At 52.9% G+C, this 17,862-nt stretch overlaps 1 protein-coding gene across 2 annotated transcripts in view; it reads left to right on the top strand.

Annotated features, from left to right (window-relative positions):
- Positions 1-306: 306 nt before the first annotated feature.
- EPHB1 (EPH receptor B1) overlaps positions 307-17,862 on the top strand; it is a gene marked incomplete at both ends in the record, with an annotated part of 425,673 nt that continues 408,117 nt past the window's right edge. For both annotated transcript variants that reach the window (XM_082839068.1, XM_082839067.1), the window contains one exon: positions 307-364. In XM_082839068.1, the coding sequence (XP_082695194.1) occupies positions 307-364 (58 nt within the window). The remainder of the gene's footprint in view (positions 365-17,862) is intronic.

Here is a 17,862-nt window from a genome sequence, read left to right as displayed (position 1 = left end):
ACGCACTCGCGCGCTCTCCCCGGCTCGCACTCCCTCGCCCGCTCTCTCACACACGCACGCACACACCCACCTCTCCCATAAACACACACACACACATGCACACCCACACCCACGCGCGCCCGCACCGCCCCACGCGCGCACAATCCCGCCCACGCCCACGCCGCGCTCCGGGGAGTCCGGTCCCAGCCAGAGCGCGAAAGGATACGGAGAAGCCACCGGCGGGGAGCGCAGCGGCACCCCGAGACGCGGTGCCCTCCCCCCGCGGCCGCCTCGGCTCGGGCTCGGCCTGGGGACCGCCGGCCGGCGATGGCCCTGGACTGCCTGCTGCTGCTCCTCCTGGCATCCGCAGTGGCCGCGATGGAAGGTAACGTACCCACCGCGGAGCAAGTTGGCGGCTGTATGCTTCTGTGGCTGCTACGCGTCGCCTGCATCCCGCGACCCGAGAGCCAGGTTGTTGGGGAGCATCGGCCGCGGCCGAGCGCAGGGCTGGGGCGGCACCCACCCGCGCGCCCCCGGCTGGCTTTCGGCGCCCGCAGCTGGTTCGCGGAGCCCTCTGGCTCCCGCGCCCGGGCGCTCCTTAGCAGCCCCGGTCTCCCGCAGCTCGGCTCAGAGAGCACGGAGCCCGCTGCATTGCGGTGCAGGCTCCTTAGCTCCGGGGAGACCGGCGTTGGGGAGGAAGGGGCGTCTCGGGCGGTCCGGCCCCTGGAGTACGGGCGTCAGTCTGCTCGCTTCCTATCCCGGGCAAGGATGCTCTTAGGCAGCCGCGCGCCACCTCTCCTTTTCCTCCGCTCGGGATCCGCGGGCTCCAGGACTCGGCCCGGCGGGCTAGCGCCGCGCGCCGGGACCGGAGAAGCTCTGCCCCGGTACCTCGCAAGTGGCTGCCGAATGAGAGGAGCTGAGTTCATTGGCCCGACCCTCGGGGGACAGCTGGTGGTACCGGAGCCTGCGGGTTGCATCTTTCCCGGGTCGGTCGGGGCGGGGTGGACACCTTTGTCGCCTCTTGCTCCTGAAAACGGGGGTGGGGTGGGGTGCGTGATCAGTTCTGACGAAACTCGCCCAGTATCCCTCCGGCCTGGGAAGGTAGCCGACGCGCAGCGACGCTCTCCCTGCTACTTCAGCCTCGGCTATGCCTCTGCCGCCGTGGCCCGGAAAGCGCGCTCCGCGGGCACAGCGCCTGGCGCAGCAGGGAGACCCGCGCTCGGCGGCGCCCGCGAATCCCTGTGGGAAATCCCTGCCCCTCTCCCGCCTCCCGCCCCCTTCCCCCGCCCCCTTCCCCGAAGCAGAGCGGCGGCCGCAGCCCCCTCCCGAAACGCAGCCGGCCTAGAGTGGAGTTTAGTGTCGGGATGGAAGCAATTCTGGGGGCAGATACGCGCCTCAGCCCCGCAGCCCTGGTGTCCGGCGTGGGTGAAACTCCACCGAGGGACTCCGCACGCAGCCCCCGGCACCCGCGCCGCCTTCCGAGCTGGGAGCTCGCTCCGCTGGGCTGCCCAGGTCCTCGTCCAACTGCTACTGGTTGCCCAGTGGAACCCTCCGCCCGGCCCCAAACCCCGTGGTTCAGCGCCCCGACCCCTCCGGAAAGTGCTGCCCTTCTCGAAGCGAAGCTGGGGCCTTGTGGCCCCGAGGCGGGGCTGAGATTACCCGGCCTGGTAGCGAAGACCACCATATCCCGCGTTCGTTCTGGTGGCGGCGCGGGGGTGCGGCGATTAATGCCTAGAAAGCTCGCTTTTGCTTTTCTGAAGGTGGCTTTTTGTCTGCCCTCCGCCTGCCGCTGCCCTCTCTGGCTGCTGGGTCTTTGTGCCGAGGGGGTTGCTTTTGGGAACATACAGGGACTGGAACGTTGGGGAGCGCGATCAACACCCCGCAGAAGGGATGCTTGGATTTGGCTTATTGAGAGGCAAGCGCGGGAGCGGTTGAATTAGGACAAGCCAGGCGAGGCACACCTCCAAACCAGTCGGGACGACCTGGGAGAGCGGGCATTTGCAATGGGCGAGGCCACACGGGACTTTCTAACGCTGGGGCGGAGCGTCCTGCCCGCCGATCTTCGCGCCCCTTGGAGGGTCAGCGGCTCGGTCTCGGAGAGCAGATAGGTGCCTACTTGGGGAGCCTGGTCTCGGCGTTGGGTCTCCATCGTTGAAGGAGGGCATATGCATTCGAGCGAAATTGGAGAGCAAATGTGTGGGAACTCACTGGGCGTCTGGCGGCGCGCGGTTTCTACCCTAGACCCCCTCTTGCCTAGCCCTCCCTATCTGCTGGGCTGGAGAGGCCCCAGGGAGGGTGTCGTGGTGCGGGCGCCCAGCCTCGCGCGTACCGGTCCTGTCACCCAGGTCGTCCGGAGCCCTTCCCTCCTCGCAGCTCGGAAACTTTCCCGTTAGCCTGGCCAGAAGAGCCCGGCTTTCTGGGCTGAACGTGTCTCTCCAGTAAGGGTTAAAAGAAATGCCACGTTCAGCAGAATATTAAAGCAGCCCTGGCGTCCCTGCTCAGTGCACAGTGATAGTACACACCATTCACTCCTTCCTCTCCCCGATGAACACAGGCAGGCTCATTTTCTCCTCCTCATACGCGGAGCTGCCTTCCCACCTGCCTGGCTGGGCTGGGGCCAGCGTCATTCGGTTTGCGATGAGTAAGGAATAATTATCAGAAAAGTGGATCAGTGAGCTGCCTACACAGAGAGCAGATCCCTCTTACACTGCCGTGGCCAGGCGGCGCCTTTCCTTGCTGGTTTGGCCACTTTTGTGTCTGTCTGTCTTCTTTCTGTCGTGGGTCTCTGTTGGAATTTCAGTGGGCCCTTGTCACCCAGGGCAAGCAGCTCTAAGAGCAGTCAGGTCCTCAGCCCAGGCCAGGGCAGGGACAGAGGGATAACGGCAGCCGCGGGCCAGGTGGTGGGGACACTTAGCCAGAAGCAGGAGGGGCCCTAGGAGACCCTCTGCCTGGGTGGAAGGAGGGAAGGGGCTGGCTGACCTGGGGAGTGAGAGGCCCACACTGAAGGAGACGGCCCCTTCCCTCCTCCCTTCCCTCCCCGCTTACAGCCCCCTCTGCTGTGTGGGGAGAGAGATGACATGCAGGGCAGAGGCATGGGCTTTTAAAGGCTATTTTCAGAGGGGAGCAGGCAGGCTGGGAGGCAGGGATCCTGACATACTCTGGACTTCTATACACAGAACCAGGGCTCTTTTCTCTGTCTCCAGAAAAACAACTGCCTCTTCAAGTCCATGTCTTTTCACACTGGGCCTGAGAGCTTGTTGAGAACAGGCTGCTGGTGTCTGCGGGCTGCATTCTCTGAGCTGCCCTTTGGCCCATACCCTTTGCGTCGGGGTCTGGAGACCTGGGCTTCTCTTGAGGTGCTTCTCAGGTGTTGGGCTGGCCGCAGACAGTTCTCCCTCAGAGTGGAGTATTCCTGAGCTAAGAGTATTGGCCCTTTTGGGAGGCAGTGCCCTGGAATCACTGGCAGCTCATAGCATCCTTCCAGCCCAAGCACTCATGGGCGTCCACGAATGACCCTAGACATGCAGGTGGCCTCCGTGTTCCACGCTCGCTGACCAGAGCACTCCCAGGAGAACTGCTCTTTGATGTGGCCCAGAGTGAAATCCTGGGCTTGCCACCCTTGTACGTGCACACGTTTGATTTGGTGGTAGGGCTTAACAAATAGTGAGTTCTCGAAGGAATGGCTGATGTATGAATACATACACCCCTGAGTTACTGCACCCCTTCGTGGGGTACCCCACCTTGACACGCAAGGGCACTGAATCTCACCGTTCACAGATTGTGGCAAAAAACCCCAACCTCAGCCTGTGTGCCTACAACAGGCCACCAGGCCAGGGGGTAATTGGCAGTTTCTGCATTTTCTGTTAATATTCATTTGCTACATGTGCCTCTGTTTTGGGTACCCATGAGCGTGCATGAGCCGGCAAGCGGTAGCAGGCGCCAAAGATTGAAAAAAATGTCTGGGAGAGAAAAGTAAATTTGAGAGAATTCTATCCATTAGTTGATTATATTTTCTGTGTGTTATGAAACAGTTACCATTACTCAGTGTTTGTGGAGGGACCCTGAAGCCAGTGAGTGGAATGCTGGCGAGGAAAGGTAACGCAGCCCTAGGCCATTGCTTGAGAAAAGTCTTGGCAGTGTAGACAGCTACAGAGGTAGGACGCAGGCCTGAACCTTCTGGGTTGGTAAAGCAGAGCTGCCAGTAGCTGGTGATGCCCACCCATCCCAGCCTTAGAAGTTGGACAGGTAACATACGTTATGAGGATATCCCTGTACTGGTTTAAAAATAAAGATGCTATTAAAGTCAAAGATGCATTCATATTATTAAACTAAAACAATCATCTTAGCTAATCCTCAAGAGTTCTTAGAAACCCTAAGGTTCAGGAGTGTAGGGTTTCCAGCGTGGGCAAAGGGTGGAGGCAGTTTTGGAATTCAGTCATCTCAGGCAGGGATTTTTAGGCTTTAGGCACCCTCATGGCACCTGGGCAATTTGCTATAGACTCCTGGACTCTTCCCACAAAAATTCAGCAGGTCTGGATAGATCCTGAAAGTCTGCCTCCCAGAAAATCCTGTTGTAGGTGCTTCCTGAAATTCTGCCCAGGGGAATGGTTCTAAAATAGGCTGCGGTCACAAATCCTGGGCAGGTCTTGCTCTACTTTGCACTTACTGAATGGCCTGGGATCTTCATTTTTAATAAAGGGCCCCAGTGATTCAGATGCAGGCAGTCTGGCACCGGTATATTTGGGAACTGCTGGTAATAGCTAACACTTAACGCTAGGTGCTTTACGTAAATTAATTCATTTAATCTTTAGACAACCCTATCAGGTAGGTATTATTATTAACCCTCCTCTCCCATTTTTCAGATGAGAAGACTGAGGTACAGGGTGGTTCAGTAATTTGATAAGGCCACATAGCTAGTGAGGGGCTTGCACTGGAACCTAGGCAGTCAGGTTCTGGGGTTTGTGTTCTTAACCACTCCACCTCACTGCAGCACTTTTGTAGGCTTTGCCTGAAGAAAGGTTCAGATCCGCCTGAATCCATGGGCGGGAAGAATTCTAATGCTGATTCAGCCACTGGCCGTTGGGTACTCCATTGATTACTGGGGACTCCATGTTTTCTTGGTCATGGGAGAAGAGATGAGTGAAAGTTTCGGATAATCCCAGCACTTCAGCTGAAGCAGCAGTTTCCTACCCCTTCTTTCCCACCTCCCGCTCTATTCCCATCCTGTGCACAGGCAGACGCAGGGCTAGGGACCTGTACCGTGGTGAGGCTTCTGATAAGGACTCTAGTAGAAAGACTGGGAGCCTCTTTGTTCCTCTTATTGCCCTGGCTGCTCTCCCAAGGAAGAAATGATTGCAGACAAAGGTCCCTAAAGGAGGTGGGCCTGGGCACCCTATGCATCCTGGGGGCAGTGGAGGGAGCACACTGGATCCTTACCTGTTCCACCCCCCCTCACCAATAGTCTAGAGCACATCCCTGTACCTGGATTCTAGGAGTCCACATTCCTTGGAAGAGCTGCCTTTATGTCTCCCTCTTCTGCATTAACCACTTAAGCAACCTGAATATTTCCATCAGATTTCCATGTCACCAAAGGTGGTGGAGAAACAGCATTGGATGCCTGCCCTTCTGAGGAAATTACTATAATAATAAAGTAGCGCCCTGGGAGAGATTCCATATTTAAAAGCACAATTTTGCATGAGAAATTTCTCAGCCCCTTCTGTGGATTGCATTTCAATTGCAACAATAGTCAGGGTCCCCAGGTGTGTGTTTGTGCTCAGAAGGGAGGCATTGAGTGGCCAGGTCAGGGCCACCTGCTCCATCAAAGGCCCTCAAGCCTGACGTCTGAGTCACCTCACTGGCTTTTGTTGATCACTCCTCTGGGGGTTAGAGAGATGGGAACACACTGTGCAGGGAGGCCTGGAGGGTGGTGGGCTTCATTCTTCTTTGCTAATGGAACACTGCTTTCCATCTGACCTAAGACACAGGAAGCAACTGGATGTACAGTTTGCTCTCTCCCTCCCTGTGCCCCAGGTTCCTCATTGTTGAAAGGCTAACGGAGGGGCCATTATGATGGAGAGGGTAGCAGGGGCTTGGGCTGGGCGCAAACCCCAGAGTAGAAGCAGTGGTAGAAGTAAGAGGTTTGGGGGTGACAGCTGTGGTTAAAATGCAGTCTGGGGCATGGTGACCCTCTGACTAGTTGTGGGTGAGGTGTGGATCCTCTTAGGCTGGCAGGGGTTCTGCAGCAGCACCTCAGAGGTGAGTGAGGGTGAGCTGGGCCGACGTTAAGAAGGGTCTTAGCCTGGTGTGCTCCACGAGGAGACCTTGCTCCCGGGACCTCGTGTTGCCGACCTGGTCCAGCACTGGGGCCACAGTCTTCCCTGGTCTCACGCAGAATCATCCGCCAGGTGTCTTTAGGTGCAACTGGCTTTTACGTTTGCCACTAACTTTGTGAAAGAGAAGGTTTCACTTCCACAGCCTAGGAAGAATATCTTAGCCACCTGCTCCCTCATTCCCCGGGCAGCATGGGAGCCGAAAATCTGGGACCCTTCATGACATCATAACGACCCCCTTAATGGGGTCTTCAGGATGCTCATCTGCTAGAGAGGCTGAAAAAGTGATGAAAAAGGCCGTCTCCCACTCTGCCCCCAGCAGAGGTGTTCCTCCAGGGCAGGGAAACCCCAGCGTCTGCAGACAAACCATTAGCAGCTTCTGAAGGAGGCTGCTCTGTCCCCTCATGGAAGGTTCCCAGAATTCTCTGGAGCAGATCTGGGCCAACGTGGAAACATATAGGAAATTTCCTGAGAATTACCAGGACTAATTTCTGCCCACACGTTGCACCTGAGGCCTGGAGTCTCTCCTCTCGTCCCTCCCCGTTTCCTGGCAGCAAGTGACAAAATGACTGATTTGAATTTAACCTCCTTGTTCTGCTTCTCCATCCCCCTAGTGGAGGTGATAATGAACAGAGAAATGGGCAGAGGCAGGTGGCCAGGAGGGGAGGGGCAAGTGAGGGAACAGGGGCCCCAGGCTGCAGCCTAGCACTAGCTTCTGAAGTCCCTGGGACTGATCCTGGGGCCGCTTCAGCTCGTGGGGGCCAACAGGGAGTCAGGCTTGTTCCCGGGGCCCCGACATGTCAGGAGAAGGACTGGAGACAAGTTGTAGGGAAGGGAAGAGACTTTGCAGAGATCTTACAGCCTAGCAGCACTAGAGCCAGGACTAGACTAAGCTTCTCTTGCCCATTTACCATGTGCTGATCCCAGACCCTTAATATCCAAGCATGTGTTCTCCCATTTTACATGTGAGGAAGCTGAGGCACTACTGGCACAAGAGCTAAGATTCAAAGCGAAGTCTTGACAAATTGAAGTTGGACAGCTCCTCAGCCTCTGCCTCCCAGTTTAGTGCCTTTTCTATTGAACATTGCTTACTCATGAATGAAATCAGGGAGCACTTATTAATCACCAGCTGTTTATTCACTGTTCTGCCAGGTGCTGTCAAAGGTACCAGACAATATCCTGGCCTCTGTGCCCAAGTCCCTGTGGCCAGGCTCCTGCTCTCTGGAACTGCCCCACCTGTGCCCCCAGCTGGAGGAAGAGCTTTTTCCTTCTCCGTTTGCATCTTCCTGTTTGCACGTGGCCTTTCCCATGTTGTCCCACCAGTCAGACCCCCACTGTGGTCATTAGTGGTTTTCTTTCTGCCACGTGTCCGTCTGGCTCTTGTCTTTGATGTGTTGCTTAGACGGTGGTGGCTCGGCATCGAGGCCGGGCTCGTGATGGTGGGGGTGTGTGGGGAGCAGGTTGCTGTGGGCCTCCTAGAGCTCCCACCACAGGCCCGCCTTCCAGAGGGAGGGCCAGTTGCCCGTGTTCTCCTTTGGGGACCGCCCTGACTTCTGCCGTGTGCACCCTGCCCTGCCCGGGGCCATGTTACTCCCAGAGCTCTGGCAGCGCCTGTCCGTTGGGACAGGTGCAGACCCACAACACCAGGGGAGGACCCGGGGATTTAGCATCAGGTTTGAGTGTGGAAGGGCCTGTAGGAAGAGGGGGGAGAGAACCCCCCCAGCATCCTAGTGTCATTGGACAGTGCCCGGTCCCCCTGGGGCCGTGCCTGTGGACGGTGCTGAGCAGAAGGGCCCGCAATAAGGGCAGGCAGCTTCATCGACAGGGGCGGCAGAGAAAACGCCTTATCTGTGAGAGGCAGATGGGGCCTGCAGTTCATTGTTCTGTTGTTTTCCTCTTGCTATTTTTTCAGTACGTCAAGGTGGGACCTTTGCCCTTGGCTTTCTCATTGATGCTGAGGCTTGAGCTGTGTGGTGAGCTTGGAAGGGGCGAAAGAAGGGAGGACCCTCGCTCAGGAGGGCTGGGAAGGGAGCCCAAAGAGGGGTGCTCTCAGACCCTTTGGCAATGCATCAAAGAGGTCTGGATGCATTGGGGATGGGGTGGAGTGCAGGTTGTATGCTTCAGGGCAAGGAAGAGGGTCTTAGTATCAGACCATCCACGGAGCTGTAGGTGGGTGCCCAGGGGCCTGTGTTGGGCACTGGTCAGACCATACTTTAGGTGTCAGACCACACTGTGCTACTTAGTTTTACCCTGGCTGGGGCGTGTGTGAATCTCTTCCAGCACCTTCAGGACTGATGCGAGACCCTTCACAATCTGGGTCCCCCTTTCCCCCACTCTGGTCCTGCCAGCAGCACCTTCTGCTGCTCCATCTTCTCCTGCTCCGCACGGGCACAGATGCACACACGCTGCACAGGTACACACCCCCCGGGCATCCCCTTTTCTTTTTCCCCATCTGTGCAGGGGCCCAACTGAGTGTTCTGTTGCCACGTGCCTCCGGGTCTGCACCTGCTTGCTCTGCCTATGTTGCATTTGTCACTGATCTTTCCTTGGCTAGCTCTAACTTAGTCTTTAGAATTTGCTATAGTGGTTGCCTCCTCTTGGAAGCCTTCCTCCTAGCCCCAGGCTGGACCAAGTGGCCTGCTGGTCCCCACCACAGCTGCTTCTGCCTCCCTCTGTGGGAGCACAGTCCACACTGGTCTGTAATTGCGTGTTTATTTCACTGGAGACTCCACAGCTCTGTGAGCCCTTGAAGGGTGGGGCTCTGTCTTAATTGTCATGGTATCCCCAGCATGTGACATATAGGTAGCGGCAATGTGTATGTTGTATTAATGAATACAAAGAAAGAAAAGGTCAGTAGAACACACAAAAACCTGAAATCATTTCTTCTGTGGTAGTTTAAAACATGTCTGAAAATTTTTTGATATTCTTTTCATCAAAATATGAAAGCTAGCTCTTCTCCATTTAAATATGGGCTGGCCTTCTGCTCACTCTGATGAATAGAACATGGCAGAAGTGATCTTGCCTAACTTTGGAGGTGAGATCAGAGAAGATACTACAGCTTCTGCCTGGCTCTCTCTCACAAGGGATGTGAGACCTTGTGACCCTGCCACCATATTGTGAGGAAGCCCGAGCAACTTGGAGAGACCACGTGGAGATGTTCTAGCCACAGCCCTAGCTTCAATCCCAGCCCACTGCCAGCACCAAATGCCAGACATCTGAGTGAGCCTTCAGATGGCTGCAGCCTCCATCTTTCCAGCCATGTCTGCTGACTCTAAGTGGGAAGAGACAGGATTTCCTCCCTGAGCCCTGTCCAAATTATAGATTTGTGAACAAAATAAATCTTGTCATAGTTGAAAACCACTAGGTTTTGGATTGGTCTGTTATGTAGCAATTGATAACCAAAATATCCTAGGAGAAGTAGTAGAAGTAAAATGGTTTAGAGAAGATTAGAGAGGACTTAAGAAGAGGCTGGGGAGAGGGAAGAGAAATGGTATCTCGTTCATTCAACATCTAACAAATATTTGTCAACCTCCTACTGTGTGCCGGGCAGTATGTGCAAAACAGGGAGTGGTGGAAAGGGAGCTCAGCCTTTGGGAGCATCTTAGTGGTAGGACAGACAGTTATTAAGCAGACAAATAACGTAGAACGTAATTTTAGGAAAGTACTATAAACGGAGTAAACAGGGTGATGTGATTGAGGGTGATGGGTGCAGGCTTGGGCACCTGAAAATGAGGGGAGAATGTGGGGAAGGGAACACCTCTCTCTGTGAATACATGAAGGGTCATTTTGCCAAGCAGGCTTAGCTTTACTCAGCATGGGAGATGGATTTTGGCATGATTATTAAATTCTTTCCAGACAAACTGAACCAAGCTGGGATAGGCTGCCTTGAGGGATGATACAGCCCCATTCCGGGGTATCCAAGGAGGGCTGAGTCACTCCCAGAGGTGAGAGCCCAAATTCTACAAAAGGCAAATGGGGAGTGGGAACAGAGGGGCAGAACTGACAGCTTGGCCTGGTTCATGAATACTCATACAGAGCACATTTATTGAGCATCTACATGAGAAACTTTGTACTTGAAGCTGAAAACATGAAGGTCAGGAAGACACAGGCTTTCCTTCCAGGAGCTCACCGATTAACAGACTGGTGGGGGAGACAGAGCCATGCAAACTACAAGCTGTAACAGGATGTATGATGGCATATGCTAGCTGTGGGGTATAACAGTTACACATCAGCTGCTAGGAGAAACCAAAGGAGAGGGTCATACTTACAGTGGGAAGGATTTGAAGCAAGAGTGTGTGTGCAAGAGAGAGAAACAGAGATAGAGACATGGGGAAAGCTCCTTGGAGGGTGGGTAGAAATTTGTCAGACAGAGATAGGAGTGGGTAGGGATGAGAAACCAAGACTGATAGTCATTCCTATTCTCTGTCTTATGAAGGTGGACTTCAGGAGCTCTCCATGAAGGGCTTTACCTATTTTATTAGCCATATCTTTGGTTGTAGGGATAGATGTACAGCTCAAGCTGGAGAAAAGCAAAGGGTAAGGAGTGATTACTGGCCCTTGTTGTTCCTGGACAGTTTGGGCCTTAGGTTTTGATTATATTTGGGGCACCAAGGCTGTGTTAGGACTCAGTCTCCCTTTCTTCATTCCTTAGCTTTGTGTCTGTGTCAACCCAGGTCCTGGCAGAAAACCCGTGGCATTCTCAAAGGGTTAATAGAGGAGAGTTTAGTGAAGAGACACTTTCCAGAGGTATGAACAGGGTTAAGGGAACCAAAAAGTGTGAGATGCACCCAGGGTCTGGCAATAGTGGGAAGCCATAGCTCCCCAAGGCCAGAAAGGGGAAGCGGAGGGACTGGTACCACCAGGACCTGGCAAGAGCTGTACTTGGAGAGGGCTCCCTGATGGGAGCTGTAGACGTAGATAGAGGAATGCAGCTGCTGCCCAAACCGTGCATGGGGATGGGGGGAGGGGCATCATATTCTCTGAACTCTTTCTCCTCCACTATTTCATCACCTGCCAGTACCTCCTGTTGGGTGAACCAAACAGGAAGGCGGTGGACGTGGAAACCTGGTCCATGGAAGTCAGTTTCCTGAGACTCAGAAGAGGGCAAAGAAATGGGTCTGGAGGGACAACGGAGAATAATCAGCCCAGTCATTTACGTTGACTTTATCCCCCAGCAGGTTCTCCTGCCAGATCGGTCATGTGGCCAGTGACAGCTCAAACTCACATCCTCTTGAAATTTCATCAGAGAGATGAATTCTCACTCCCAGTGACTCCAGCAAAAGCCCTGGAAGTTTTGTCTCCTTGGTTCCCTTGGGTTCTAAGCCTCTCCATGAGCCAGGCTCTGTCACCAGCATGTTGAAATGCACTCATCGGCCAGGCTTGGGACGCATGACTACCCAACCCCAGAGCTGGGAGAGGGGGGTGAGAGTTAGCCCAGACCCACCTGAACCACCAAGCCTGAGATGGGAGATGGCTGACTCTCCACAGAAATATCAGGATGCTGTTACCGGAAGAAGCAGGAGTGGGTGCTGGACAGGGCAACAGTCTTCCACACCCATTCAACCTTCCTGCATCACTGGAACATTACAGAGGGCTAGTGTGCAGGAAAGGAAAGAACATGGACTCTGGGGGCAGCAGTAGGAGGCTGCGGCTGTGATGGTCCTGGATGAAGATGTGGGAAAAGCAGGGGAAAGTGAAGGTGATAGAAAAGTGAAAATCCAGGAAGGGAGACCTAGAGATGGCTGGGCAAACAGCTTCTTTCTTGAGAAAGATATTTTCTATATTCCCGAGCAGCATGATCAAACTCAAAGTGATGAACAGCAAGACAGCAGGGGTGTTTGGCTGAAGGCAAAATGATTTTAAGACTAGGGTATCTCAACTAGACTCTGAAAAAGGGAGGGTTCCTATTTGGGACAAGATGAAAAAACAATGAGTGAGGGGCTATGCTTCTCACTGTAACTCTCTCCAACACAGATACCACAACATCTTAACCTAACCATTGCATTTAAATTGGATGCTCAGAGGAGAGCAAGAATGAAAGAAATGCAAACTCATAGGTACAATGAGATGGCTTATTTCCTCTTATTGTCCCCCATTCTCAATCATGGCTTAGTCTCACCAGGAATTTCCATTGTGTGTCAGCAGAATATTTAGTCAGTTTTCTGTGTACTTTTTGTCTAGGTTTTGAGACTTGTATAAAGATGGCAGGTCTTCAATGTCCTTTGCAGACTTCTTTCTTCACACCTTAGATGTCTCTTTCTCTTTTGAGAGAGAGGCATCTAAAATCTGCTAAAGTTCATCAGAGGAAGACTCCATTTGCCCTTTCAAGTTCCCTGCTCTTGGCTCCAACTTTCCTCTACTCCCAGCCAAGCAGAAAAAGAACATTTTTTTTTTAACACAGTAACACAATGCTGCCATTCTGCATGAAAACCCGTGGTTTTCTTTTTCCAATCAGAAGAAAGTTATTTTCCTTTCACTCACCTGACTAACTTGTTTAAAGCATCCCCTCCCCACCCTTGTCTGATATCTTGCTGCTAAGTATTTGCCAATTCATTTGCATCTCAATGGTTCCTTAGCAACTATCATACCCTCAGGATTAGGTACAAAGCTGCTCTCTGACACAGACTGCTGGGGCTACATGGCCCTCTTTTATGGTACCTGAGTTGCCAAACCGAGCCCTGCCCAGACACAAGGCACACTCACTGACAACATCACACAGGTTCTGAATTACAATGCGGTTCCTCCTTACCCTATCTGAGCATGCAGACTTCTCAGAAGACCCTTGTTTTTGAAATGCTCCCAATAGCCTATTGGTGCCTGCAAACTGCCCTCTGATAATACATCTTCAGGAAGAGAATCACAGATCTCAGCAGTGGAGGTGAGTCCTGTCTTCAGATGGGCAGTGGATTTGGTCCATTTTATAGATCTGGCAGCTGAGGCTTAGAGAAGTGAAATGGCAAGGTGGGGCAGGTACCGTGACATGCCGAGGTAGGATGGGAGCTCAGGGCTCTGCTGTTTCCTAGTGCTTGCTCCACTCACATGCTGCATCCTGATAAGAGTGACTTCCATCTGCCAACTATTGTGAATTTCAGGAATAAACTTAAAGAAAGGTGTTTTTTTTTGAACATAGGTATGCTACTCTTCTTCTGAGATCCTAGGAGATTTCTCTTCTCACCTAACCAGAGAGAGTAATTGCCCAAATGAATATGCCAAATATGTACATCACCTCGTTTCTCTGCTCTTGGTGGTTGGTATTCTTTCCATCCTTGGGCTTGTAGCTGTGGGTAGCAGTGGAGGAGTGAGGGGAAGCCCAGTGTGTGCGTGTGTCTGTGAGTGTGTGCGCTCGTGTGTGTATTTATGCAGATGGTGAGGATAGACAGTGGCACAGAGACTGGTTAGGAAATTAGAATATTCCGCCCAGAGTAGGTGGTGCTACTTTTGTAGCAGCGCCAGGCCTCCACCACCAGGGCTCACTGACATGCAACAGCTGGCAAAGGGAAGACGCTATTCAGAAAAGGACAATAAGAACAAAGCTCGTTCTACAGTAGGGCTGACCTTCGCGACTCCCACTTCACGTTGTTATTAAATATCCAGAAGGGACTGAAAGAACAATTATAGTATTGTCATAACGTATAAGTGCACGAAGCAAGCCTTGCGCAGGGAGGCTGGGACTCGGCTGAGTTGACAAAGCAGGGGACTCAGCGACAGCGCTTAATTTCTTCTCACTGGGAGGTTGTTTTCATTATTTCACACGGGCGGAAAACCACCAATGTGCTGCATGCAGTTCTACCATCAGGAGCTCCGGAAGCACAGGCGTCCAGAGGAGAGGGGTGGAAATCCTTGGATTTGTACTTGGCTCCCTGTAGAACTCCATGTGGAGCCCTGATTGTAGCCGTCCTGATGGCCTGGGCTTCAATGGGTGCTGGCCGCTGGGGTTCTAGTGACAGTTTGCTGAGTTGAGTTGGTTTAAAGTCTTTCATGGGATGGAGAGTGAGTGACTGGCTTTGCCATGATGGGGCGTCCTGTAAAGAAGGATCACAGGGGCTCATGTGGTCACTCCCTCCTTCACACATCCTCCGGCTCATGACGCCACCTCCCTGTGGTAAGGATGGGGACCCATATCACAGGGAAAACGATCAGGTGGGAGTTGCACACGTGCACTGGGGGCTGGCTCTGCGGTGTCACGGCTCTCTCTGTTCTGCATCTAAACCAGTGTCTCTCAACCTGATTCTCATTGCCCCTCACCCCACCCCCCCACCTCCCAGGAGCCTTTGTAGACATTTTTCCTGACCACCCCCTACCACACCCTATGAAATGTTAATACCTGGATATACTGTACATCTCTTTATGGACTGAGGCCCTTTGGGGCCACAAACCATTGTAATATCTAAGATTTTTCACTCCCCACCTTCCCCCAAGAATCGCCTTGCACCCCTGTGCAGATAGCATGATCTAAATCAAATAAGTCCGGCAGCAAATTAGCCAGCCCTCCACTGAGTTAGAGCACAGCTTGGCATCTTCTGTTTTTCCGTATAAGTTTTGCTAAGAGTGGCACCGGCTGGTTGAAAGGATGTCCACCTTAGCTAGTCCAGGATGTCCCCTGCAGGCTGGTATTAACCTTTAGTTGTCAGGTCCTGGGGTGGTCCGGGGAGTGGTGTCCATTGAAGGCCTGGGGCACAGGGGTAACCAGAAGCCTTGGGCAGTGGTGATTTACCAGTAAGTGCGGAAGGATTTCAGTATTTGAACAAGCATGGCTGTGCCAGCCCATACTTAGTCAATGTCAGTCCTGATTGGAAATAGTTTCTTGAGTCTGGGTCCATTTTTTAAATAAATAAGCTTTCTTGAGGTATACTTTCCATACAGTAACGTTCACCAAGTTTAACTGTACAATTCCATGAGACTTGACCAACGAATGTGGGTGTGTAGCCCCCATACAAACATGATACAGAACGTTTTCACCACTCCCATGTCCCTTTGCTGCCACCCCCTGCCTCTATCCCTCTCCCCTTGACGTTTGGTAACCACTGATCTGATTTCTGCCTCTACAGTTTTGCCTTTTCTAGAAGTTCGTACAAATGGAATCACAGAGCATGTAGTCTTTCTGTTTGGCTTCTTTCACTCAGCACAATGCATTTCAGATTCATCCATGTCGTCCCACAATTGTGGATCCCTCCTTTTATTGCTGAGTAGTGTTCCATTGCATAGACATACGCACGTGGTTTATCCATTCAACAGTTGATGGCCATTTCCTTCTAGTTTCTAGTTTTTGGCTTTCATGAATAAAGCTACTGTGAACATTTGAGTTATGTTTCTTCGTGAAGACACAGAACAAAAAATAGGTTTTTCTTAGGTACTGGGTAAATACCTAAGAGTGGCGTTGCTGGATAATGCGGTTAGTGTGAAGTTGTCTTTATAAGAGACTGCCAATTTGTTTTTCAAACATTTTGCATTCCCGTCAGCTGTGTGGGAGAGTCCCTGGGGCCCCACATCCTCACCAGCAATTGTTATCTTCAGTCTTTTTAGTTTTAGCCATTCTGGGGTGTATATAAGGGCATCCCATGGTTTTCATTTGCATTGACAGTGTTGTGCTTATCATGTGCTTCTTAGCCATTCATAAATCGTCTTTGATGAAATGGATGTTCAGATCTTTTGTCCAATTTTTTTTTTTAATTGGATTGTCTGTTCTGGGTCCATTTCCACTTGTACGGTTGTTTGGAGGTAACAGGGAAACCTCACCCCCACTCCCGCCTGTATGTTGGGGTTGCTGTGTTGTGCTGAGAAGACCATAGGTTGGTACCTGCTGGGTCTCATTCCTGGAGGTGGGGTAAGGATGGGCCATGATCTCCTCAACAAGGATGGTTGTCAGTTATCAGGTAAGAAGTGCATCCCCAGATCGGAGCCAGAAACTTGGAAAGTGGGCTCTTGCTGTGGGAATGTGTGAGCCTCCGCAGGAAGCCATGATTCAGGTGATCCAGTGTTGTGTCACCCTGTGTTTACTTCCCATGTGTTATCCCTCCACCATACTCCTGGGTATGAAGGGAGGGCCTGTGCCCTGCCCCGGCCCAGCATTATGGGGGGAGCTGGGCTTCCATGGTGGTGGCAACAGAAATCAGGCAGAGATCCCCACACATCCTGCTTCTCCAGGTGGTCTTATTACAGGTAACTTTTGGTTTGGGGTTTCCTTCTTAAGGAGAAAGGCGATTCCTCTTCACAGGCTGCCCTCTGAAGGTTGGTCTGGCACTGCTCGGGATGCCTGGTCTCAGGCTGGGCCCATTTGATAGGGCGCCCAGGTGGCTTATCACCTTTCTGCTGCTCCGACTCCTGGGGGGTTTCCCAGCCCCACCAGTTTGTGCTGCACTGAAGCCATGGAGAATGACTTTGGCTCATTTCTGAACTTCAGGTGACAGATGCAGGATTCCACAGGCTTCTCAACGCCAGGGATGATGTAGGTGCTTCGACCGCGTTTGCTGTTATTTGCATGACGATGATCAGTGATCATAGTAATCATGGGGGAGGTGACACATAACAAGCACGTGGCGGCCTGCCGTGGTGTCATCAAGAATCGATGGGCTCAGCTGGGCCCTGCGTCACAGCTCACAAGCACTTCTTGTGCCCACGGGCAAAGATGCAGCTGACTCTGCATCACTTCTGGCTCTGGGCAGGGCAGGGCAGGCACCCTAGCCAGAATCCACCCTGACCCTAACCCGGACACAGAGGAGGTAATTGGTAAGTGATGGGTGCCCGGATGGATGGACTGGATCCCTATCACACTGCACAGGGTCACTCAGGGAGAAGCTGGCGCTGGGGCCACCATGGCATAAAACCAGGGACTCATATCAAACAAAACAACAGCAGCATAGGAAGCCCAGATCGAACTGTGAAGACAAGACCAACACACCTGGAGCTGGATGGAGAGACCTGAAGATGGCTCAGACCAGGAGACACCATTGAAAGGACCTGTTTTATGGGGAAGCTTAGGGGTAAACTGTACCTTGAACATGTGGAGACGGAGAGTGGCGGGGCACGTGTCATGGGAGAAGTAGCAGAAGCGGGAGTATGGCAATGGGAAAGGAAAGGCAAGCACGTGGAATAGCAATACAGTCAAGTGAGTGCTCAGTGGCTCAGCCAGGTGGCCGGGGCTGTAGGAGGTCAGAGGACGGAGAGACGGAATGGCCAGGGTAGCCAGGATGGCTTCCTGAAGGAGGGGTACCTCTTGCACGAAATAGAGGGTTCTTGCTGGTAGAAGAGGCAGAGCATAGGATTCTCTTCCAGCGAAGCTTGCCCTGCCCTGGGCCAGAATCATCGGGGGTGGAGAACCTGCAGAGAAGCCTGTTTCTGTGACCTCTGCCCTCTGTCTTGGATCTCCTGGCTCCGGAAAGCCCAGGAGGTGTTCCTGTGGGGCAGGACTCAGCATCACTGTTGCATCCTGAGTCCCAGGGTGCAGCTGACACTGCCAACATGGGTTCACCTAGAGGAAAGCAAGATGCTTTTTGCAATGGTCTGGACCAGCTCTCACAGCTGTTTTCTCTGGTCTCACACTCGGGGTGTGGTGTGT

The sequence above is a fragment of the Leucopleurus acutus genome (assembly GCF_964270905.1).
Source record: "Leucopleurus acutus genome assembly, chromosome: 5".
Taxonomy (NCBI): domain Eukaryota; kingdom Metazoa; phylum Chordata; class Mammalia; order Artiodactyla; family Delphinidae; genus Leucopleurus; species Leucopleurus acutus.
The sequence above is the reverse complement of the archived record's forward strand: the minus strand, read 5'-3'. Positions and strand labels throughout refer to the sequence as shown.